The 25,619-nt window shown below is 36.2% G+C and overlaps 1 protein-coding gene across 1 annotated transcript in view; it reads left to right on the forward strand.

Annotated features, from left to right (window-relative positions):
• The window catches only part of LOC113239387, a 216,589-nt gene that overhangs the window by 183,904 nt on the left and 7,066 nt on the right, over positions 1–25,619 (forward strand). Inside the window, exons 4-6 of the mRNA XM_026476373.1 lie at positions 16,672–16,847; positions 18,296–18,402; positions 23,605–23,798. Of these exons, the coding sequence (XP_026332158.1) occupies positions 16,672–16,847; positions 18,296–18,402; positions 23,605–23,798 (477 nt within the window). The remainder of the gene's footprint in view (positions 1–16,671; positions 16,848–18,295; positions 18,403–23,604; positions 23,799–25,619) is intronic.

Genomic DNA, 25,619 nt, shown 5'->3' on the forward strand with positions numbered 1-25,619 from the left:
ATTTTTTTCTTAGAGGATGGAAAAAAATAAAAGAAAGGAGCTGCCCTAAGTACAGAATCAACGTGCATATTACCAAAATTTGAAAGTTACAAATGGCGAATTTCTTTAGTGTTGTACCATAATCTATCGATAAGTCATTATCGACATGCAAATGTATGGCTTGAATTTTTGTTTCTTTAGTTTACTGTAACCAAAGTATGCCTAAACAAACACAAGTCTGATAATTTAATCTCGAGTGGTATATTATTATAAATGTCAACACACATTTTTAAACTTCAAAAAAAATTTATTTTTAACATTACAACTGGTAACTTATTTAGTAAAAGTCACCAAACTGCTGTGCAGTTTGTTGGCGACATGCGCATTCTTGCTTAATTATACCTACTTTACTTGTATTTAACATTACGTAGTATTAATTGTACTTACTAAATAAAATATAAAAGTTACTTTAAGAGGTACGCCTTTAACCTACATTTTAGTACATATTTACATAACGTCTTTTAACTAACCGTCAAGTAGGTACAAGTCTATTCAGGTTTCTGCGGATTCTAGTATTCCCGTTAATTCCCGGGCTTTCTCAAGCAAATGAATCTATCAAGCAATTTTAACACAGAAATAATGGAAGTAGTTGTAAAAATCAATTACTTATCGGAAATCAACAATTATCATGTACTAGCTTTTCCCCACGATAAAATCCCCGCAATAAAGTTGCAAAAAAGAAATGACAAAAACGAACGTGGTGGATGCTGATTATTCCAGAAACAGAACAACATGACATTTTGTTGATATATAATATATACTTCTTTATTTTGTGTTTTGATTTTTTTTTTTAATAGAGTTATAAAACCAGTATGCATTTCATATGCGGACGGACTAACGTGTGAACGCTATTGGTCGAGCGCCTTTGGTTTGTGATAAGCCGAATGAACTCTATACACGTTGGCGCTCGCCTTCACTCGGTCAGCTAGGCGAGTGACACCGAACAAGGCAAGGCAAGGCAAATAGGCTGTCTATACGTTGGTATGTTGTCATTGTATTGCAGGCTTTAAAAAAATAGTCATTTTTAATAGTTAGAGTTGTTTTTTGGGAAAAATTGGGAAAAAAAAATTGGGAAAAATCAGAAACGAGTGGATAATTTTGTTTTCAGGAACTGAGAATAGCTAGTAAATGAGTCTTGTTTAATCTAAATTGAACATAATACTATTTACCAATAAACCTAATGATGGAATAGCATTGTCATGTAATCTAGTTACATTTAAAGTTCTGTTAAAATTTGACTCTTCAAAATGAAGCGAACAAATGAAGATGGTCTTTGATCCAACGTTTATATTCGGCAGTCCTATGATTTCCAACCATTCTTTCTTCCTTTTTTCATTTGTAGGAAAACTTGAAATAATAATAATAAAACAATAAAAACCTCATAGTGAATTGTTTTAATAACAGAATATCGATAATATGTATGCTTACAAGATCAACACTATCTCAAAATAATCGTTAACAACAATCATCAAAATATACAAACAAACAGGCAATCTAAAGTAACAAAAGCAAAATTTGGCAAGATTTATAAATAAACTACTTAAATAAGTCTAATTACATAAAATATTCGGGCTATTGTGTGATTTATAGACAAAAAAATAACACACGCCTGTGCAATGTAACATTCGATTGATTTGCAGTTTTTCTAAAGCCGCATCCTTTAATGCTGCAGCGTCGCATTTTTATTAATACCTAATTATTCTCACTGTCAATATTTTTGTCCAATTTAATTATAATACATGTGAATAATTCAATAATACATTTAAAAAAACATTTGTTTTGACATTTGATGTACTTCGCTTTGACAACGGTATCATGTACCTCATGTACTTGAAATGGCCACGGTTGGCATTTAAAATGACGTTACGAATTTTCGATTCCCGTGTTTGACACAGACCAATGTAATGCTATCTCTTTTGGCTTAAGACGGCACGTAATAGTTAAACAAAGACAATAATATGTTTATGTTTTCGACGTCGAAATTCATCATATACATATAACGTCTGATTTATATATGTCAACGTAACATGTCCTTTAGTTTCCATAGTCTAAGATTTTTTTCTTAGAGGATGGAAAAAAATAAAAGAAAGGAGCTGCCCTAAGTACAGAAATTTTTTCCATCCTCTGAAATTCTGCCATATCATTACTGTGACAACTGCGCTCCGAATGGCCAGCCCGAATTCGAAACAATTGACGGATGTCGTCAATTATTTCACTTCAAATCGACCAGTTAACGTGAACTTTGCTATAATAGACGAAAGTTGCAAAATTACATATTTAATAGGTACTTAATTACCGACGAAATTTGATTCCGTTTGTTTTGTAATTAGATGTTTTGCTGTTTTCTCCACACCACCAAATGAAACAACACGCCATTGTTAGAGACATCATCTTTATTACAATAAATACAGAATATTTTTGAATTACACACAGGTCAGTTGTTGGCGCTTCTATATTTCAGTGCAAACGAGAGTTTGATGTTTATAAGTGATGTATCACTGATGAGGTACCAGGAATGTGTGGCCATTATTTCGTCTCTATTTCTGGTTATATACTCGACGTGTTATTTACACAACGTCAACTGATTTGACAAAAAGCCGTAGTAGTCTAATGGTTTGAAGCAGAGGCCGTGAGTTTGAATCCGTGCTCCCACTTCTGAGTTTCGGAATTTATTTACAAAATTTAAATTTAAATTTACTATGACCTTCGGAGAAGTTTATATTATTATAACAAAACCTGCCCGTAAAAGAAGGTTCAACATGGGTTCAACACCCCTCATGAAGTGGACGATATGGACTGTATGAAATTGGAGTGAAATAACTAAAGAAATGAGCACAATTATGGATAAAACACACAGTCATAAAAGTTAAGCTAGTATCTGCCACGCAAAAGCTTCTCTACTTTGATATCGAGGACATTACGTTGTCTACCACGAACACGGACCATGAAAACCGAAATATTTATTCCGCGTGGAGCCATAACCTGTTACACTCGAGTGCAACAAATACATTATAAAAAGCACAAAATTAGAGTAAAGAACGTTTTTACTTTTATTCCCAGACATATAAGTTGATTGACAAGAGTGACATCTCAAAGAATGAGTTAAAGCTTAAAATAAAAACCTTTGTGTATACGAGAGATTATAGTATAATATTAGATAATATAAACTATTTGCTTCAACAAAATTACCCATCTGTACCAACGCTATGTAACTTCAAAACTCGTTTATGATATCGAGACGAGGCATATTGCAGATTCTTCGTACAAATATCTTACATGATCTCCATTGACTTACAATATTTGTAAGTCAATGATGATCTCTGAAAGATTTGTCACAATTTATTGCGTTCACTTTCGTTGCGTTGCTGACAACTTTCTAAAAATATTTAAACATCGTGTTAGAAGCGTGACCCATTTCGGCGTTGGTATTAATTCTGAAATCACAGGCAACATCACGCCGCAATCTATATTTTGATGCTTATCTTGGGTTCGAAATTACACGGTGTTAAGAAGTGCTAAATCGTATTCCTTGCGTCGTATTAACCTGAAACGACGCATGAATACTCTTGAATGCAAATAAAAAATCACATGGGCTTTTTAACTGTTAGACTAAGGGATTTAATTCGTAGCCTTCCGTGCGTAAGCTCTTTAAAATAAATAACAAAATAGGTAATTAAGTAAGTAAGTAATTTATTTGTACATTAAAACAAATACAATTTAATTTCAGGTACATATTTTATTTTTTAAACAACCCCTAAAAAGGGATTCCAGGTATTATATCTAAGTCCAATCAAAATAAGGTTTTGAGGTCACATGAAAGAGACCTGGAATATTTTTATTGCAAACTGTAATGTACTATTTTCTTTTCTTTTTTGGGAAGTTTCAGGAGGGATCTAGGGTAATTGGGGAAAACAATTTTCGTGCAGAACGAGCGATAGTGACCATCACCGCTACTGCTATTCAGATAAACATTAAACAAAAGTTATCTACATTCAAAATAAATTCCCTTCATAATGACGTTTTGAAACATCCAACAGTTTATAGAATAATTACAACTTTCCTTATCATAAAAAAACCGACCTCAAAAGTACGTAGAATTACATCTATTTGCCAAGTTTTATTGGAATCGGTTACCGGAAAGTGCGTGAAACCGGATTCATCGCCTAATTTGCAACCCTTAGAGGTGGAATATTTTCTTAAAAATTAAACTTGGCTAATACTAAGGTACCCTCTTTCTAATAAAAAAAGAATCATCAAAATCTGTACACAGATGCCGAAGTTATCGCGTAACGTACATACAAAAAAATACAGTCAAATTGAGAACCTCCTCCTTTTTGAAGTCGGTTAAAAATAGATATAACTGGAAGACTTGTGTGATCCATGGTTTTCTTTTGTCTCATTTTTAATTAGGGGACTCTAGGACACCACGATCCAATGTAATTATACAAACTTATTTTCTTACAAAAAAAGTGATTGCGCCTTTGGTGAATTTTCTTCTACATACCTACGTACTACCATACTTCTCCAGAAGTTCTTTGTAAAAGTGTTTCCGAGATTACCTGCTTGTTTATTACAATTTCGACAAAGAATTCTTCACACGACATAACACGACATTGTAACTAAGAGGTATCCAATTATGTAGCTTCGTTTTTATTTCATTCGTAATTATTATATTTTATGTAAAACCAAATGACGAGACGAATAAATCGCCTGGTGGTAAGCAACACGCCTATTTATAGCGCCCATTTATTTTTACAGAACAAAAAGCTGTTGTTTATTTAATTAATTACACGCGGACGATGTAGTGTGCATCAACTCGTACAAACTTCATAAGCTTGGACTTCCCGCAATCAAATATAACAATAATAACGCACTCACTGAACATAGCCCTCACTTGGGTACCCTGTGTGGCGGGTGCCATGGACACACATACACATAGACAACCACAAGTGTTTCTTCAAGATTTGTATCAATAATAACACCATACTAGTGAAATGTTTACACAAATAATCTCAGTACAGAGTACTAAAAAAACCGATATCAAAAGTAAGTGGAATTACATCTATTTGCTAAGTTTTATTGAAATATCCCCTAGTTCGCCACTATACAGGACTTGACACTGGAGATAATAAAAATCGGTTCTCACTACTCAAAGTATATTGAGAGAAAAACGCCTTGAATTGGAGGAAAAGCAAAATCAACCATTAAAGTAATTGCTCCTAAATTAAAGTTAGGCGCTATTTATAAAAATTAATCTTCATGCGTGAACAGCCACCCTTCGAGGAGGATGCTTTTCTTCAAAATAAAATGGGACCACTATGGAAGTACCCCTTTTCCAACAAAAAAAGAATCATGAAAATCGGTTCACAAATACATACCAAAAAAATATATATGTATACAGACGAATTGAGAACCTCCTCCTTTTTTGAAGTCGGTTAAAAAAACACAATAAACATGAATGTTATGATATTAAAAACACGATATTCAATAAAACAAATATAACATCAGACAAATCCTCCAAACAGGGTGAAGTATACGTTAATTAAATCCCGAAAAAGGTAGAAAACAGAGAACAAAAAAGTAACGAGAATGGACACTCTCCGCCCCTCTCTAGCTTTAGATACCGCACCACGCCCCGCACATTGACGGTCACATTGGCGGAACGACACTTCGATATTTGAATATAGTTTTCATGTATTCATTACGTAACTCGTACGTTTATAATAGTCGTGAATTGTGCTGAGTACGGCTGTTTATCGTCATCTAAACGGGATAAAGAGAGGAGTTTACCCCTAGTAAACTAGACAAACCACCTAGTTCTGTGGCCGCTCGCTAGATGGCGCTAGTCGAATAATCGATTATAATGTACATCCAGGGCGCCAGAGGGCGCCTTGCTCTAGTATATAAGTACAATTTAAAAAAAGTATAGAGTTCGAAAATTAATATATGTTTTAAAAAATTTAAGACATGCGGCTAGCGGTGAATTACTCAAATCAGTATACTTGGCCCTCTGTCAATCATTGCTACTTTACTGCATTACTTCATGGGGCGGCGTACATAAAACAACATTGTTAAACCTAGAAAAGGCGCAGAGAGCTATTCTCAAAGTCAGCAACTTCCGTCCTTTCTGGTACCCTACCCACAAACTCCTAGCCGAGTGCGATGTCCTTTCTGTGCGGCAGCTGTTTATCTTGCAAGTAATTTTGAAAAAACACTCAATCACTCCATTTGAGTCTAAGTCCTCATCCTACCAAAGACGATTCAATACCTTCTCATCTCGTGAACAACTTCGCACATCACACTCTCATAGATTCTTCTGCTTCCTTGGTACATTCCTTTACTTCAAATTAAATTCAACATTGCATTTTCACGCCTTGAATAAGATGGGATGTAAAAAGACCGTCAAACGCTGGCTTAAAAATAAAAACTATGATGAAACAGAAGGCTTACTAGAAGTTATTTCATAATTATATTGTAAAAGCTAATTGTTTTATTCTTAATTAAATATACCTATTTTGTTTTTAAGCACTAATATAATTAATCTGTGCACAAACAAGATGCTTAAGATACAGGTAATAATGTACTTAGTTTAGGCATCGCAAGTATACTGGTAGGCTTCTAATAATTAATTGTATAGCTTTATGATTAGATAGATAGATAGATAGATAGATAGATAAAAGCTTTATTCACCACCATGACATCAGATACATGATATAGGCATTAACTTATATGTATATAACAATAATGATATTCTTATCTACTAATATTACACTTGGAAGTCATGGCAGTGAAAAAGGCGCTGGCTCAGCATAAATGACGCGGCTGCCCGCGACGCTGGTATTCTGCCAGGACCCTATAGGATAGAGACGCCACTCGCAATCCAACAAAAATCTGATTTAATTTTTAAATTATTAATTTTCAATCTTCTTCCTCCCAACCTCCACACATAATACACTATTTGCAGTCCTGAAACGAGGTACAGCCAAGAGCATAACAAGCCCGGCACCTTGGACCTTGGACCGTTCCTATCGCAAGCGGCACAGAGTTGAAATTAAATCTTAAATCTTAAATGTCAAGCATGACGCGCTCCCGACCCTGTACGTGGACAAACAAGAGACAACCGCAAATACCCTAGCCACTCATATCCCCAATTTTTTGCAAATTTAACAGATGCTCCCGCAGCTTTAGCTTAAACGTTTTTTTTTGAGACACTGTTACGGATAGGAGGAGGAATATTGTTCCAACAACCAGTGGCTAAGTAACGGAAGCTCCCTCTAAATGCAGCGGTACCATGCCGGGGGGTTGCAAGCAGAAATAGCCTTGTCGACCTTGACCTAAAACGAGAGTTTGCCGTGGATGACCAAGTGAGTTTCTCGTACAAATAGTCAGGTACGTGAGACTGAACAACATCAAACAACAGCCCAGCCAAATACAATTTAAGGCGTCCACCTATTGCCAGCATGTTCGACTTATTCAGGAAGGGTGTCACGTGGCTCCGAGGTGGTATTAAGAAGCAGAATCGTGCACATGAATTTTGCACTCGTTGCAGTAGTCTGTGCGTTCTTGCCAACAGACACGGACCAAAGGCAGTGAGACAGTAATTAAGTTTAGAAAGTATAAGAGATTCGCATAAGTGAACCCGCAAGTCCAGACTTAACAAGTTACGAATGTTATACATGACCTTTAATCTATAAAGACAATTCTGTACAACTTTGGCTACGTGCCGCTCAAAGCGCAGACGATTGTCCATAGTGACACCCAAATTTTGAACCTCCGACACTAACTCAATAGATCCATTCAACACTTTTACCTGGGGTGAACGTGACTCTATATCCTGAATCTGTTTTCTGGATCCCATTATCATGAATTTGGACTTAGTAGGGTTCAGCACAAGAGAGTTATTACCTGACCATGCGGCAAGACGATTCAAATCATAATTGATCTTAGCAATGGCCTCAGCAGTATCCTTTGGAAAGAAAGAAAAGTACAACTGTAAGTCGTCAGCATAAAGATGATACCGGCAGTAACTAAAACAGTTAACAATGTCAGATGTATACAGAATGAACAAGAGAGGGCCCAAAATAGATCCCTGGGGTACTCCCCTGTCCACCCGTGCACAGGTTGACCTCAAACAGCTACCGTCCGGTCTAGGCAACTTTACTTGTTGTGTGCGAGCAGAAAGATAGCTTCGGAACCATTCCCGGGCAGTACACTTAAAACCATAGTAGCTTAATTTTGATAGCAGTAAGTTGATATTAATTGAGTCAAAAGCCCTAGAATAGTCCAGAAGAACAAGAACTGTACCTCTACCAGAATCCTGGGCCGCGAGCACTTCATCCATAACATCGAGAAGTGCCGTATTAGTGCTATGTCCCTTTCTGAAACCAGATTGGTACTTGGGAAGTATATTGTTAGACTCCAGGTAACTATATAATTGTAAACTCACCACCTTCTCTAATATTTTAGAAAGATATGGCAAAATGCTTATTGGTCTCAAATCCTTTACATCTTGTGGGTTATTGTTTTTGGGAATTGGACATACCAATGCTGATTTCCAGACTGATGGAAATTTGGAGGTTCGTATGGAGGTATTAATAATATCCGCAATAATTTTAATTGTGTGTGGTAGCGTTAACAGAACCATGTCAGCGGTAATCTCATCACATCCCTCAGCATTAGATTTAATCCCAACCATAATTTTGGATATCATGTCTTCATCAACAATAGTTAGGTCAAAGTTAGTGCCACAGAACCTGTGTGTATCATAAAAGGAAAGTACTTCATTGCTAGTGGAATTGTCACCAGGGACATTTAGAAAATGCTCATTAATCGCGTCAGGATTATCAAAGTGAACAGGCAAATCCGAACTCCCCTTGAAATCTGGAAGAATATCGCGTTTAAGGTACGTCCAAAGTTTTTTTGGATTTTTGGAGTTGTTGTTAATATTTCGGGCAAAATAGGCTTTTTCCTCGCAATTCAATGCAACACTAACAAGGTTTTTTAACATCTTATACTGTTTTTTGTCGGAATCTTGGTTAGAAGCCTTGAATTTACTGTGTGCCGCGTTACGTAATCTTATCATGTATTTAACATTACTAGTCAACCAAGGTTTGTGTCTATCCCTAACCGTGACTTGTCTCCTAGGTGCATATATATCAAAGAGTGTAATCAAAAACAGGTTGAACCACATTACCTTTTCATCCACAGACTCTAGATCCAATATGAAATTCCAGTCCAATTTTAAAACATTTTCATAGAATTTAGACTTATCGATATCTTTCAAGGACCTACGGAAAAACGTTCTGGGTTTGCTAACTGTCTTTTTTATTTTAAATTCCCCAAAAACTAAAGCGTGGCCACCGAGTTCCTTGACATGTTCAACCACAGTACTTGCAGGTGGAGTGTCCGAGCAAAACAGATCAATTAGAGTAGAGCTATGGCTAGTGAAATGTGTAGGCATCACCACGTAATTACTAATGTTCATGTAGTCAAGAAAAAATATTAATTGCTTTGCTTTATGGTCGCTACTATCCAAAAGATTCACATTGAAATCTCCAACTAGCACAAGCTGATCATACTGCGAGAAAGATGTAATGGTGTCGGTAAGTGCGTCAAGAAACTCATCAATATTACACCATGGAGGTCTATACGCAGTTCCAACTATTATGTGTAAGGAATTCAGAGTCAACCTGATCCACATTTGTTCAATGCGATCACCTGTAGGACATACACAGTTACGAATATTTAAACTACGTCTAACATAGAATCCCACACCACCTCTGCGCTGTCGTCGACCAAGTTTGCGAGGAGAGTGTAGAAAACGGAAACCAGGCATCTTAGGAGCACAGCATTCCTGGCCACTTTTAAGCCATGTCTCATTTATTGCGACAATATCAGGGTCATGTCGCTCAACTGATAGGAGAAATTCATTGTGTTTTGTATTCAAAGAACCCACGTTAAAGAGACCAATTTTTAAATTCTTTTTTTAATCATTTGAAAAGATATATATTTTGCTATGGGATTTGTACAAATGTAATTGTCGTAATAATTGATATTGCTCGCTAGCAGTTGCCCGCACATATAGCCCCACACTATGTGTTAAACACCCATTCAATGCACATGACTTCCACAAGTAGACAACACAATAATCTCTAAGTAATACACAAATAAGGCAAATAATTCTATTACTACACAATAATTGAAAAATTAAGCGAATAAAATAAAAAAGCAAAACATAGTTAAAAACATAACAAACACACACTAACATATAAATTAGGACTTTATGTGAATTGTTATTATGTATATAAGAACAATTCACACAAAATACACACAAAATACATTTAGAGTTAAAGCTTATATAATTTTTTAAATATTTAAATATATCATTCACTACATCACGCCAATACAATTTACTACACCACTTCCCACTTATTTGTGAAACATAGCAACATTTACCGTGAACACTAGGCATGAAGTGATACGTAACAATCAAATGGGAATTAAGTATACACAGAAGTCCAAAATCAAACCGAGTATGAAGAAAATATGCATATCTAAAAATGAGAATATATAAAGCCTTTAAAATATAACAGAAACAAACACAAATATTTTTGTATATACGATAACTACAGAATAGTAAAGCATCTAAAAATAAGTAAAAGCACAAAAAAAGTAAGCAAATACACAAAAATAGCTTACATTGTCCATTCCGATAGAGACGGCTACTTAGGAGTTCCCAAAAACCTTGTTAAAATCTCTCTCCGATTGTATGCGATGACGATCCTTTCCTTGCTCCTGGCGTGCGTAAACTCTGCCACCGCGTGTCCATACATATCTCCAGTTCATGCGGCTGGCTACCTCGCGCGCCTTCTGGAAAAGCTGGCGATTGTACCTAGATAGGCGCTCGTTGATGTAAAAAGATCTCGTTGCGCCGGGCAAGCCCATGCCCTCAGTTGAGAGGCGACGACGTACCCGTGCGGCCTCCAGGAGCCCGTCACGCGTGTGACGACGAGCCAAACGCACGGCCAGTGGCCGCGGTCTCGGCGCTTCGCCATCTAAAAAAGCACGCGGTGCGCCCACTCTCTCTGCAGATACCACATCGCGGTCCTCGAGTTGCACAACAAGCTTTCTTGCTATAGTAAGAACGGCGTGAACCGAATTCTCGTTGCCCACTTCAGGAAAACCTGCTATCTCAACGTCATTTACGAGCATTTCCTGGTCTTTTCCCTGTATGTCCATCCTTAGTTGCAAGATGGTGTCTTCTAAATCTGACACATTACACTTCTGGGTCTCATTAAGTTTGCTTTCTAGCATTTGAATTTTATTTTCTAGCTGTTCTATACGCATATTTTGTGCTTTGATTGTGGTGGTGAGCTCTAACACCGTCTCTCGAAACATACTCATTTCTACCCGAGTCGATTTCATCTCATCTGCGAACAGTTTCAGTTCCGCCATGATGTCACCGGCGATAACTTTTTTGCCATCTACGTCCTCTATCAAATTTAAATTAAACTCAAGGTTGTATTAGTATAATATTTACTTGTATTTAGATTAAGTTATGCTGAAATAAATTTATCTTTATCTTTATCTTTATCTTATCTTTATCTAATTGTAAAACATGCTCACTCTCTTATCCATCATCTCAACACGAAACATACAAGCCATATCGTTTTCATTTACCACGTACCACGGTTTAACAGGAGTTTCTTTCGTTTTCCGAAAGATGAAACGAGATAGACATAAGACATAAGACTCATTAATTTATTGTTTTCTTCATTTTTTTAGTGCCGAGTAATATATAATTCAGATTTATTGATTTTTCAATAATCAATCTTCTAAATAATAATAAATCTTAAAAAAAATCTGAATTATATAATATATATAATATATATACTGAAAAACTCTGTTTTATGCATCACCAGAACTCCACCCCACAGACGCAATAGTAAAATTATTCGTAAATACCATACAACCAACTCACATTACAGTTATGGCAAAAGGTTGTCCGAATCGGGGTTAGAAAACACAATAGCTCCATGGTTCCGCAGTGCGACGCAATAATCCGGTCCGGCGGGCGCGACTCGAGGCTAGACCACCGCGCAGGGCCCTAAGCCACCAACCTGTTTAATAAGTAATCTCCACGCCCTTTCCAAGTTACGATCTTGGCGGTCGCAATTTGTCCCCAAATGTAATTTAGTTGAAAATGTCCGTGAAAACTTTGTGGATGATCCAGAGTTAATCAAATGTCGCTCGCAAGGTAAACTCGACGCTGTTTGACTACGTAGATGCGTGTCGAAGTTGTCACAAATTGTAAATTTCATTACAGAGGACTCTTCGAAATATTTTAGTCTCTAAAACCGGATCTTACCTTGTTATATAGTTACTTTCATTTCAAACAGTTGTTCACTTTTATTGTACCAATTGACGAGACAAACAAGTCATACCCGTGGTGGTAAGCGACACACCTATCCATAACAATTGCAGTGCCACTCAAAGACTTAAATAACAAAGATCCTCAGATGAGTTACTGCCACTGCACCCGTCATCCTTAGTATCCTAAGTTGACAAGTCCCATGTGACTGTAATTTCACCAACACCCTTACCTTTCAAGACTAAAACATAGTAATGGGAGTATTACGCATTACTGCTTGGCGGCAGAAATAAGTAAACTGGCAGTACTTCTATGGACGAACTGTTTCACAAGGAGCTCTACTGCTACCAACACTTTACTTTTAGGAAGCAAATATACCTACGTAATGACAAAACGCAATACACAAATAAAAGCATCATAAATGAAAATAATATAGTATCTGGCGCAATTCCACGACACCGTACTCTGAAATTTTACGTGTTTCGAGCCAATATCTAAACATGTTTTTAGGTAACGGCTTGAAACACGATAGCTAAGAGAAATAACAATAACACCTTGTGTTTTATGTTCGCCCCCTTTGCGTATACACCCTGTCTCATTCCAAGACTACTTTCGAAACAATGAATGTTCCTTGTTCCGCTTTTGATAGACATCTGTAGGTAGTTGACTAATAGGATATCCTGACGTAATAACTCATTATTACGTATCATTACGTGACTAATAATTAAACCAAGGAGCCCTGGCCGAAATGATTAGAGTTGTGGGTGACAGAAACAGCTGTGCTCCACCTGTACGGTACGGTTCAATAAATCCACTGCCGGCTACTGACTAATATAACCCAGTCTTCAGTCGAAAACGTCTATTAAAATACTTTCTCACTTTACGTCGACTTTTGTATGATACCTAGTTGGTATTAAAGTAGGTTGACTTAATTCTTGTGCAGCAATACGACACTGATGTAGAGGTGAGCGTTTAAGCGAAAAGCACTTTAAAAAGTTTGCTTTTTAATTTACGCACACGTACAATATTAAACTTACAATATTAAATTGTAAGCGTTGCTCAGTTCAATACCCAACAATTTTTGACAACGTGCTTATATAAGCGTCAAGTTATGCGATGTATGTTTCAACTATAGATTATCGAGAGATAAACTATGACTATAATATGTAACTTACCTATCTGAAAACCTTTAGCGGCCTACGCTCGCTTTTCGCTATCAACACAATGTTGCAAGCTTTTTTTAACATAAAGTCTGTGGGCTTAAACTTTGTTCTAAACGATTTTGTACACTTCAAAATCAAAAAATTTTTGAAAAGTCCTTTTCTATGCAAGCATACTTAATTAAAAAGTACGTTTTAACGTTTACAATTTCTAACTAGTTTTTTCCATCTCAAAATGTAAATATTAACCGTTACACACGCTCTTGTAGAAAATAATTTTTACTAATTGAGTTCTTAGGTTTTCGCGATTACTATACATTAGAATTGAAACATTTTTCCGAAACTAAAGTCGGTTACCCTTTGCCCGCCGTGGACGCTTTAAAGTGTCTTACATTAACTTGGCTGATACATCAATGACTTACTTTAATTTTCAATTGAAATTAATAAATAAATATCTATTTATACATTTTAGGAAAATTCACGGACAAATAATAATACAATTATAGTATACTTAAATATGAGTAATCCAATACCATTTACGAATTTCCACCTAAGATATTCCTTGTGCTATTCGTATATTCCAGTTAAGTATGGATTCATGGTTGCATTTTATGTACAGTTATTTTCTTCTTTTACTTAGAAGAAGTATAATATAAGGTGGAAATTGGTAACTTAGCTTAGGCTTAGCGTCCAGGGACCGAAACTAGTGTTTGTCAGTGGCAGTCAAAATGTTAATATACTTGTTTTTTACAAGCAAACCAAAAAGTTTCAGTCTCTTTACCTGTTCCTATAGTCTCGGCTGATTACTCATCAAACAGTTGTTTCAAATACCATTACAAACAACTCTACTCTGAAATTTACGTACAAAAATAATTAATCCTCCCACCTTATTTTAAATTTTCCACAAGACATATTCCAATTTATGCTTGCTATAACAATAATACATTATAGGTACTATATGCTTTTGTATAAATAAATCTGTATTTAGACAACATCATATATGTGGCTCTGGTCCCAAAGTAACTAAAGCACTTGTGTTATGGAAATCAGAAACAACGACGGTACCACAAACACCCACACCGAGACAACATAGAAAACTTAGTTGTTCCACACTGATTGAAACCGGGATCTGAGACAGGGATGGTGACATCATGAAAACCGGTGTGAAAGTCACTCGACCAAGAAGGTCGGCGTAATGAGCTTTTATTTTAACAATATACATTTTTTTTTTAAATATTGTCTAAATCACTGGGAAAAATACTTGTTGAAGAGAACTTCATGATACCCGTGGATTGGTACGAGTCTGACAGAAACCTACCCAATACACGTCTATATTCCTGTAAAATGTATATAGAGCTACTTCAATGCGAGCAGAAATTTTAATGGTATTGCATGATTTCAACGCTGGAGAAATTGCATAATGGTCCCTCAGAATATTTACGGTTAACAAGTACAATTTTACGAATTACGAAACTACGAGCATCACGCGAACATTTGGTTCAACCGGGAACGCTATTAGACTTCGGCAAATCAATTTTACTGATTTCTTGGAAAAATAAATGGCATTGAGCATTATTTTACTAGCGCAGTTGGGAGAACGTTTACTTCCAATTTAGAAATTCGATCTTCCCCACAAGGTGACTTAAGCTAAGATGACGAACGAACGAAACGAACTTTGACTACATCTAAGCAAAAATATCGAGCTAAGAACGTTTAAGCTAGAAATTAAATTAAAGTTTGTGTTTACTTCGTATTTTTTTGCACAAACTTAGGTAAAGTTCATTTTGTAGATACGAAAAACATGCTTAGCCCGCCATTTTTGCTTCGTCGAAGTCAAAGTTCGTTTTATAAATTTCAGCCTTAGTCTTTTCGATATACACCAAAATGTAGTTTACTTTTTAATTCGTAAGTCTATTGCCACTACTTTTTTTCAACAGTAATTGAAAGCAACGTGATAAATATTTTCCTGCGCCCTGAAATACATGACGCGACCACATTTCGACTGATGATCGTATTCATGATAACACACAACTTACTAGAAACTTCTTTACCTCACACTGTCCGTAAAGTAAGTACCAACTCATTTAAGGAAGTCAAACAAAAACTTTTGCAAAGGATCGAGTGGTGTTCAGTGTTTACTACAAAGAAAAGAGCTAAGCTGTTCGTTATACATTTAATACAGGATATGTTCCGTTTAACCCTTAGAGGATGGCTTAACCTCGCACATTTTGAATGGGGAACATTTTTTTTTTCTTAGAATAATAACGCATAGAATGATAGTTTTATATCAAACGAACTGTCACAAGTGAGGCAAAAATCAAATTAATGTAGGCATTTTCGTGTCTTGTTGCAACGAAATAAATTTTCGGTTTTAGTGAAATAAAAATACAAGTTGAAACGCGTTACTTCCTTGTGGAATGTGATGTTAGTATCTATTTTATGTTTGTCTGACGTATTTTTACACTCATTTACCGCACATTTCGTTATTTTTAGCTAAAATTCTTGTGCTGTTTGCGGTGCAAGTTGACCTTGAGCACTGACGGCCCGCCCGCTCGTGTAGGCCCTTTGGGAGCGCTTCAATTTGCCTCGCTTAACGTGTGCGGACTAGGTTTCTATGCGTTTATTATTCTAAGTTTTTTTTATGCTAAAGTATTTTTTTTAGTATGAGCACAGACATAATTATCCTTCGGTCTTTACATTATGGACGAACTTATTTTATAGAGGCACAAAATCAGTGTCAAATTTTATTAAGGTGAAATTAGGTAGACAAAATTGAAGGAACGCGTGAGCGAAATGTAAATATGAGTACGTAACATTGTCTCACAACGATTAAAAATAAGAGGCAAAACATCTAAAGAAAACAATAATAATTTTTATTTACAATCAGAGAACCCAGCAAGTTTGCATCGCTGCTTAAAATTACGCACTGTGTAAAGTTAGACGAACGACTGCATTGCTACTGCATTGCCTTTTACATAGCTATCAAAAGCCGGCGTGTGTAACCGCTCTTACGTTAACAGATTAATGATGTACCGTGGCTGTATCTATATAATTTAAATTATTGACATGATTCCATAATTTGTCATATTTACACACCTATAGCAACATGGGTGAACCGGTGCAGCGAAGATCTGGAATGTTTGGATCTGGAGGACGAGCAGCCGTTGGCCACCCTTAGCTCCGTGCAGAATGACAAGATGACGCTCTTCTTCACTGAACTGCTGGACCACGACCGTGATGACGTCATCGCCGATCATGACTTTGACCACTTCTTTGATGTAAGTTATCAGTTACATTTCAATAAAATATGTTATGATTACTTGAAACATGACAAATTGTATACAATAGGAGAACTTATAGGTCAGCGTGGTGCACTTAGAGCTGAACCAATGCCGTAACTCTAGGACTTGCCTAAAGTCAGAGCACTCACGCTAAAAGAACTTTACCCGGGGTAACTAACATTAAAAGATGATAATATTGTAATCTAGGCAAACAAAGCCCTGTGGTTACTTATTATCTATTATCCCGGGGATTCAAAAGTAGATTTAAATTCATTTCAACGGCACGAAACTTTGCTTATACATAGAATGGACTACTATCCGCATGATCTGCAATTAGAATTTCCATATTGGTTTAATAATATTCTACTGGAAAATAACAGTAACGCCGTGAATAACGTATATTACCTAAGGGATTTCTCAGACAAGGCGGTCGCGCGATCATTCGTTTCACGTCCTTTGTATAGTATGGAGTCTGAAGCGTGACGCAATATAATAAGTGTTCCCACCGTGTCAGTTAATGTATTCAGCCAACAGGAGTGAACGCCAGAACGCCAACTGTCTGGGAAATTCTTTATCTCACATCTCCACACCAGTGTGTTTTCTTGTTCATCTTGCGGTTTCAACCCTCTATTCGCCTTGCGTCAATCGTATGCAGTATTGATTGCCATAAGATATATGCGGTCGTATGTCCACACCGGCGCGTTATTCAGTGGTAATTCCAATGTTTTAACTTTATCTTCCGCCATTTTGTCTGCTAAATCTCATGGACTGTTGCTCGCGAAGCCATCAGTGCCAAATCGGCGTGCGCTAGATGCATGCGCTGTTGTTCAATCATTTTAGCGCAGCGCTTCTACCATGTGCTTTGGCACCTCGAGCCTGCGTCAGAGGAAAATGCAAGATGAACATGAAAGTGCACTGGTGTGGACATAGCAATACGTCTGTATATAAATAAAAAGTCTTTCAAACAAATAAACACGCATCGAAATCTGACAAAATATACATACAATCAACACACAATACAGTAAATGGATTGAATTTGTGTAAAGTCTATTGAAAATGTCGAATATCATTCAATTTAAACTATTTTTTATTAAGTTGGTTCTACCTTTCGGAATTCCATTTCGATGTTGGTGAAGAAATGTACTCTATCAACATCATCCTGAGATCAATTGGTTTAGCGTGGTGGCATGCACACGCTAAGAATGACGATAATGGCGAATATTCTTTTTAGAGATGTTACTTTCTTCAGGATTCCGCAAACTGTCATAACTTATGCGGTGTAAAGTTATATCCGTTATGTAACCAGAAGCGACAATTCATCGATTTTATTACAGCATAAGTAACGTTTTAGAATTTCTTTGCGAATCGAACCATCATGTATTTGTATAGACGACAGAAATTTTATATATTACATACAAATACCTAATATAAAATCTCCTTTTCAGAAACTGGCTCATTTCGCGGATTGGTCCACAAACTCATCAGAATTCCACATTCTACTTGAGGTGAAGCAGGAATTTATAGAACACTTCATCAACCCATTGCCTTCAAAGTAAGTTGAACGTGGGGTTGGGATTACCACAAATAAAATAGGTGTATTCAATTAGTGGCGTTGTGGAGGCATGCCTCTTTGGAGTTAACGAAGCGCAACGTAAACATGGGCTGTTTCACAGTGTAATATAAATTATCTGCTAATTGCATCATTATCATTGACTATTTCTGACATTCGTAATTCACATAATGTTTCTATAATCGCCACCAAATAAGAGGCCAAATTTGACAGCTAACGAAGGCGATAGTATGTAACTTTGAATGCGATCAACGAAACAATAAACAAACATTTTACAGAATAACATAAAATAATATAAATTTTATTGCAACATTATATAATATGACAAAATATATTTGAAGTACTAATTTCAAAATAAAATGCAATATTGAGTTACGTGCTGAAAACAGTTACGTCCTCAAGCCATTTTTTTAAAATAATAGTGGTGTAAGCTTAGAATAATAAATTCTCAGGATGTAAGCAATTAATCGCCGAAATTCACCGAGTCAATTCGATTTCTCGGAAAAAATATTGACTTATTATGCATTAAAACAAATGTATAAAGATAGGTGTATTTTAAATAATAAAGTATGTAAATATGTACATCTTTGACCACACCTATTGCAAATAAGTTTATAATTTATCTTTAAAACAGCCCCATACTCATAGCCAGATCTGTATTTCCTTTTCTTTTTGAATTGAAAATTTATGAAATCCTTAGTTTCTTGATAATTTAATCTTTTTATGTATTTGTTTTACCGATGAACATAGTTATTTACACTAAATTCTCTTAATAAACCATTTATGAATATTATAAAATCAAAATTAAAAGAAATGGATACAATTCATCGGAATGTGAGACAATTTTACGAAAATAAGAGGAATTGCTACAGATTGCAAGGAATTCTGTAAATAATTTGCTTTTAACAGAATTGCAAGATTTTGAGTCGATTTCTCGTGAAAATCGTATAACGTGATTACCGATACGATTAGTCCACAACCCTGTTCGCGTCACGGCAACAAGCGTCAAATTTGACCTATTATTTGGTGACGACTATAGTTATCTCGTTAATTTTCCTTATAAATTTTCAAGATTTTGCATAACCGATCACGTGGTTCAAAACGACGTGAGTGTGTTGTGAGTTGGTTAGAACCCATGTGACGACACAAAGCTCGTGACGTGACGTCAAGTAGCCCTACGATTGACACTAGCCTACTTGAAGCGTTTTCGAAGGAATATAAATAAAATCAGAACTGTTAGATCATACTTTATATTGCATGGAAGAACGACGTGTAGACCGTATATTCCATAATGACTTATTGCTGTGAAATTTTGTTTATTAAATTAAATATAAATTGACGCTTATTCATTTGTAAGAGAAATCGAGGCAAATTATTTAGACGGCTTAATCTAAAACAAGACTCGGTTTGAATCCATTCTGACTCGTCCTTTACTTATAAATGTTCTAAGATGATGAATTACGTCATCATTCAAACAGATTTCAAAGCTCTTCTGGGATGTAGATGACGTCATTAAGTCCTTAATGACGTAACGGAATTAAGATGTATTTTGCTACGTAGATAAGTAATGAGTGCCGTAAGCTGAGAGATATATTTAAATAATTTAGTTGAACGTGATTTGCCTCACACCTTCGAAATGGGTACCTATTTATTATTATGAAACAAGAATGATAACTCCCTACAAACGTAGCTGCGTTTCTTGTATGTGTGCGCGTGCTCCGCGCGCCGTGTGCATTCGCATAATCCCACTTGCGTTGCATGGCACTGATCGTCCCAACGCGCCTTTCATTATTATATGAATGTTTGCATTGGTACACATACAAGCCGCGCTGTCACTTTGTACGTAGTTACCATACTTCTTTTATTTTACTATGCTCTTAGCGTGGATACTGTGTATAGGCACTGCATCGGATACTAAGCAGGAGAACCATTTTTTACTTGGTGATCATACTTATGATAACGAACAACTTCAACAATAAGAAATTGCAAAAACAATAGTACCCAATTGTACAAAATGTTTGTGTAATCCAGGATCTAAAATTAGTTTCAGCAAAAACTTTCTTTTTTTGCTCCTGTTGTTTGTCATCACGATAATAAGTTGAAATATACTTGGACCTGACGCCCTGTATAAATATGTATATTTAAGAAATCATCTTTAAATATCATTCGCATAATCTCGCACTGCGCTGGTCGTTGGACGTGCTTTTCATGATTATGCGAATGTGTGAATTGGTACATGGCGCACGGTAGTCGTGCACATATACAAGCCGCGCTGCTATGTTTCTATGGAGTTACCATACTTGTCTTTTTATACTAAACTTTTATACTATGTACCAGCATTTTTATAAAACAAAGTTTTACTGAAATATGGTACTATAGTAGTGATAGTCGCCACTTATCTGGATCCGGATCCATCAACTATTAAATCTCAAATGCTCACAATATTTGCCGATCCTAAAAATTTTTTGCCTACCCGAAACATTAGAAACGGTCTCCACGCGCTGCCAAGATAAAACCCTAGGTTCGTAAGATCACAGTAATTTTTCGAACTTATGTTTTTATCTCCTAGTACTTTTGAATTTTAATCCTTGTGCCAGGGAAACATTTTCACCCGCTTTCTACGACAAAATTTCTACAATTTTTGTCGCACTTGATTCAGTATAACTTAATCAAGTTGTGTACGTTTCGCTATATCATTATGTGATGGTCGCTAATTTATAAAATATAAATAGTGTTGCAAGAGAGAAATTATGACATAAAATTAATAAAATAATCATAATTTTTATAAATGACGATGAATATAAAAATAATAGAAACAGAAGTCTAGTAATCTATGTTTTTTTTTCATTATAATAAAAATATAATATTTATTTATTTTTATTAAATGTTCATATTATTCTAAAGGCACCGGCTATTTTGTCGCTGAGATTACATTTGTATACCTATTTAAACCTTAATTTGTATATTTCTCAACATCTTATTTATGTGTTTATTTATTATATGGACAACAAAATAGGTCAAATAATATTGGTAAGATTGTTACCCTAACTTATGTTGACTCATCATTATAACGTAACAAGAAAGATCTACTGTTCATAATTTGCAAATAATTTACTTACTTGATTAATATACCTACTTATTTACTAAATACAAAAGGGACATGGGTCGGGTGAATACCTACACGAGTAGGCGAGTTACTATTCCTTTAAATATTCTGGATCGTGAGTCAAAAACATCCAAACCGAATTTTTCATAGATATCTCGTTGTAAAGCTAACACCTCTTATCAAGGGATTATAAAAGGAAATGTTATTCTTATAACTTCGCAGGTAAAATGTCTTGCTAGGTATAGGGGATTACGCCTTATACAGATATTTATTTTACTTAAAAGGTACGAATAGTCAATCTCACCAGGAAGAATCTTATGAGTTCCTGTCTTTTACGGCGGAACACGTAAGGAGGTCACTTTAAATTTTGCCACTCCTCTCACTGAGGCTGATCATAGACACATTTATAACCAAGCATTAAGAGGGCTCGTCCTTATCAGTTTTCTACACTATTCGAGTGTATTGAGTAGCAGGGTAACCAGATAATACAGGCATACTCTAGAATGTTAAGGACAAGGCTATAACAGATGGTCAGGAAAGTTTGAGGCTGTTTGAAATGCCTCCTTGGTGATAAAGTCCAGTAATTGAAGTGCTCTATTCTTAATGTACCTACGCATAGTGTTCACGAAACGTTACCTTAAAGTCAAAGAACACATAGAGGTTCTTAGCTTCTGTTTTCCTATCTAATGTCAGTTCATTAAGCTGATAGTCGTAACATAAGTATGTTTATAACGTCTATTAAATATAACAAAGCATTTTTTAGCATTGAGGTGCATACAATTTATTTAGCATCATTCAGAAACTGTGTCAATATCACCCTGTAGTTTATAGTAGTCGAACGATTCACTTATTACGCGGTAAATTTTCAAGTCATCAGCATAGAGAAGACAAGGACTAGGCAGTTTACCAATGAAATCATTCATAAGAATGATAAACAACAACGGACCGAGATGTGAATCCTGTGGAACGCTTGATTAAATTATAACAGCTGATGACTTAAATCCTTTGAGAGCGACAATTTATCTTCTATTATTTAAGTAAGATTGGCGCCAGCGTAAAAGATTTCCATGAATGCCATACATTGCTAGCTTATTACAGAGCAATGAGTGATTTATATTGTCGAACGCTTTTGAAAACTCGGTGTACACCATGAGTCCACGGCGTCAACTTTCTCACCGACAGCAAAGATTTCACGTAAATAATCCTTATACCCCAACAGCCTACTTACAGTAGATTGGCCCCCTACGACTCCGTGTTGGTTATTAAAAATAAACGGCTTGACTTGAGAGTAAAAATGATCGTACAATGCTGACTCGAACGCCTTGGTTGGCATCACTACATAAAATATTAATAGGCCTTTAATTTTAACAACTAGATTTACTTCGGGACTTGTGAAGAGGTACGATATGAGATGTTTTCTACACGGAATGGAAAATACCGGACTTATGACCAGTGATCGGAACAGGTTGATTTTTTCGCCTAAACTTCGAGGAACATAGACAGAAAATGGAGACTGCCTTACGACAGTATTTTTTAGGTCCTGGACCTTTTCGGGGGTTGGGAAATCACTAAAGTACATTAAATATTGACGTAACTTGGGTTAGCAGGTAGACTATATTAATCTTAACTTTGCGACGTTTTGTTGCAACACCAATTCTTCCGAATATTTAGGAAAAGTTTGTCAAAAAAATTCTTACTTAATAAACGTAATTAAAATTATTAAAGTGTGTATTTCAGACGTACTGTTGATTTATGAACATTCCTTCGGGATCCTAAAACTATCGCCTCGTGTCAAACAAACTCTCTTCCGTGGATGATACAAACTATGCGTATGCTGATTCCGTGAGTTTCTTAAATCTCGTGCACTGTAACGCGTAAGTGTGGTAATCCTTAGGAGTTTGGTACTTCTTAAAACGACAATGGTACTCGTTTTTTTTTTCTTTGAGACACTTTATTAAAAGCTCGTCTGCACCAAGATGGATATTTGTCATTGGGTTTACTCACAAGCGGTGTAATGTTTAACCATCAACTCATCATGATTAAAATACGTAAATAAATTATATTTTGTGTTTTTCCAGATGGGGCGAACTGCCCTATTACAAACGTGTATGTGGACCCGACGCTGATACCCTCGGCCTGCCAGGACGCACCACACTGGACGGATGGCTGGCGCGTTGGGCTCTCCATCTCAGCGTGATGAAGAGATTCACCGACCTTCCACTGTACCTACAATATCTCTGCAAGATCTTATTTCACGTCGTCGACAGGAATAGTAAGCCCATAATATAGTATAACGTATTTACATAATATATTGTTTCTACAGTAGAGTCAAAGCGTGTAATTTATTTAAATTATATTATTTTAGCTAAGAGAGAAAAATAAAAACAGATCTCTAAGGGTTTGGCGTAACTCCACCTTCCGGAAAATATGTTACTCACTCACTACTTACTTACTCCGCTGGCCAAGCGACTCAAAATGTGTGTTAGCCTCCGAAATTTCGGATCTAAGCCTATCTAGTGTTAATAATTTAGTGAATAACCACGAGTCTTAAAATTTGCAACTGACCAACCAGACAGTCTGTCTTCAGAATAGGCATGTTACCCACGACCAAAGCGTTGACCTTTCATTAGGCAGACTCTACATTTTTATCTATTTGATTCAGGCAACATGGCCCATATAATATGTATATGTATACCTTTAACAACATAACAAAACACTATTTATTTATTTACACGTATGGACTGCGACGTATGACACATCTTGGGTGTACGGTAACCGGCCTCGGAAATATCTAAGCTCGGAAACGTTGATACATGACACCGCTCCAAAAACTCATCCTTAGTTAGTTAGTACTCTTAAAAGGAAAAGATACGTCAGAGTGATACGTCGTCTGGGTCAGTTACTGGGTCCTTAACAGTATAATGATGTCCTGGAGATTCTTCGCTCCTCCATCCCTCCGGCGGATGGCATCTGTTTAGCCTTACCGAGCATACGGGAAAGCAGCGCCTTGCCACTGCAAGTCTCGTCGTCATTGAAGTTTGACTTGCAGATTTGCGTGATGGTGACCTCGTCTTTAGTGTCGATTGCGTGTTGGATGATCGCCAGCAGTTCATTAGCTTTGAGTTGCTGAGAACCCGTAGTCAATTAAGAGCAGCGGCTATTGCCGCGCGGAGTCCGAATTATTATAATTCCTACTGTGTAGAGAAGCATGCACCTACTTTTGGTTACAATCAGACTAATAACAGATATAAATTTGTCGAAGTTTCGGCGCTGTAGGCTAATATAGCCAGCACTGACCTCATTCATAGACCCAGGACTGTTTCCATTACATAGACTTATGGATAATTAGACGGGTCGGATGTTTATGCGAGCGATATCGGTGTTGTCTGCACCAGCAGTCGACTCGCTTGATTGACGGGCTTAATTTGACGTTGCCAACCGCCACCCCGCTTCAAAGGAGTATGAATCAAGATAATTATTCCGTACATTCTTGTAAGCATATATTGCACTTTCTGGCACAGGAATATGTATCATGTGATTTTTTTTCGAAATGCTTTTATTTTAGTCTCCAGGTGCAGTTTTCTAAATCAAAAATGAAATTAGCCAATTTGTTAGAGTATGGCTACCATCGAGTATATGTATAACCAGAAATAGAGACAAAATGTCATTTAATTTGTTTGAAAACTATTCTGCCATATCATTACTGTGACAACTGCGCTCCGAATGGCCAGCCCGAATTCGAAACAATTGACGGGTGTCGTCAATGGTTTCACTTCAAGTCGACCAGTTAATTTGAGCTTTGCTATAATGGACGAGAATTACATATTTAATATTTAATTACTAATAAAATTTTATTCCGTTTGTTTTGTAATTAGATATTTTGCTGTTTTTCCCCATACCACCGAATGGAACAGCACGCCATTGTTAGAGATATTATCTTTATTACAATAAATACAAAATATTTTTTGGAATATACGGAGACGTACACACAGGTCAGTAGTGGGCCTGTCTATATTTCAGTGCAAATGGGAATTGATATTTATAAGAGCTGTATCGCTAATGTGTTACCAGGAATATATGGCCCTTATTTCGT

The sequence above is a fragment of the Hyposmocoma kahamanoa genome, unplaced genomic scaffold, assembly GCF_003589595.1.
Source record: "Hyposmocoma kahamanoa isolate Upper Pololo Valley unplaced genomic scaffold, ASM358959v1 99879, whole genome shotgun sequence".
In the NCBI taxonomy this organism is placed as follows: Eukaryota; Metazoa; Arthropoda; class Insecta; order Lepidoptera; family Cosmopterigidae; genus Hyposmocoma; species Hyposmocoma kahamanoa.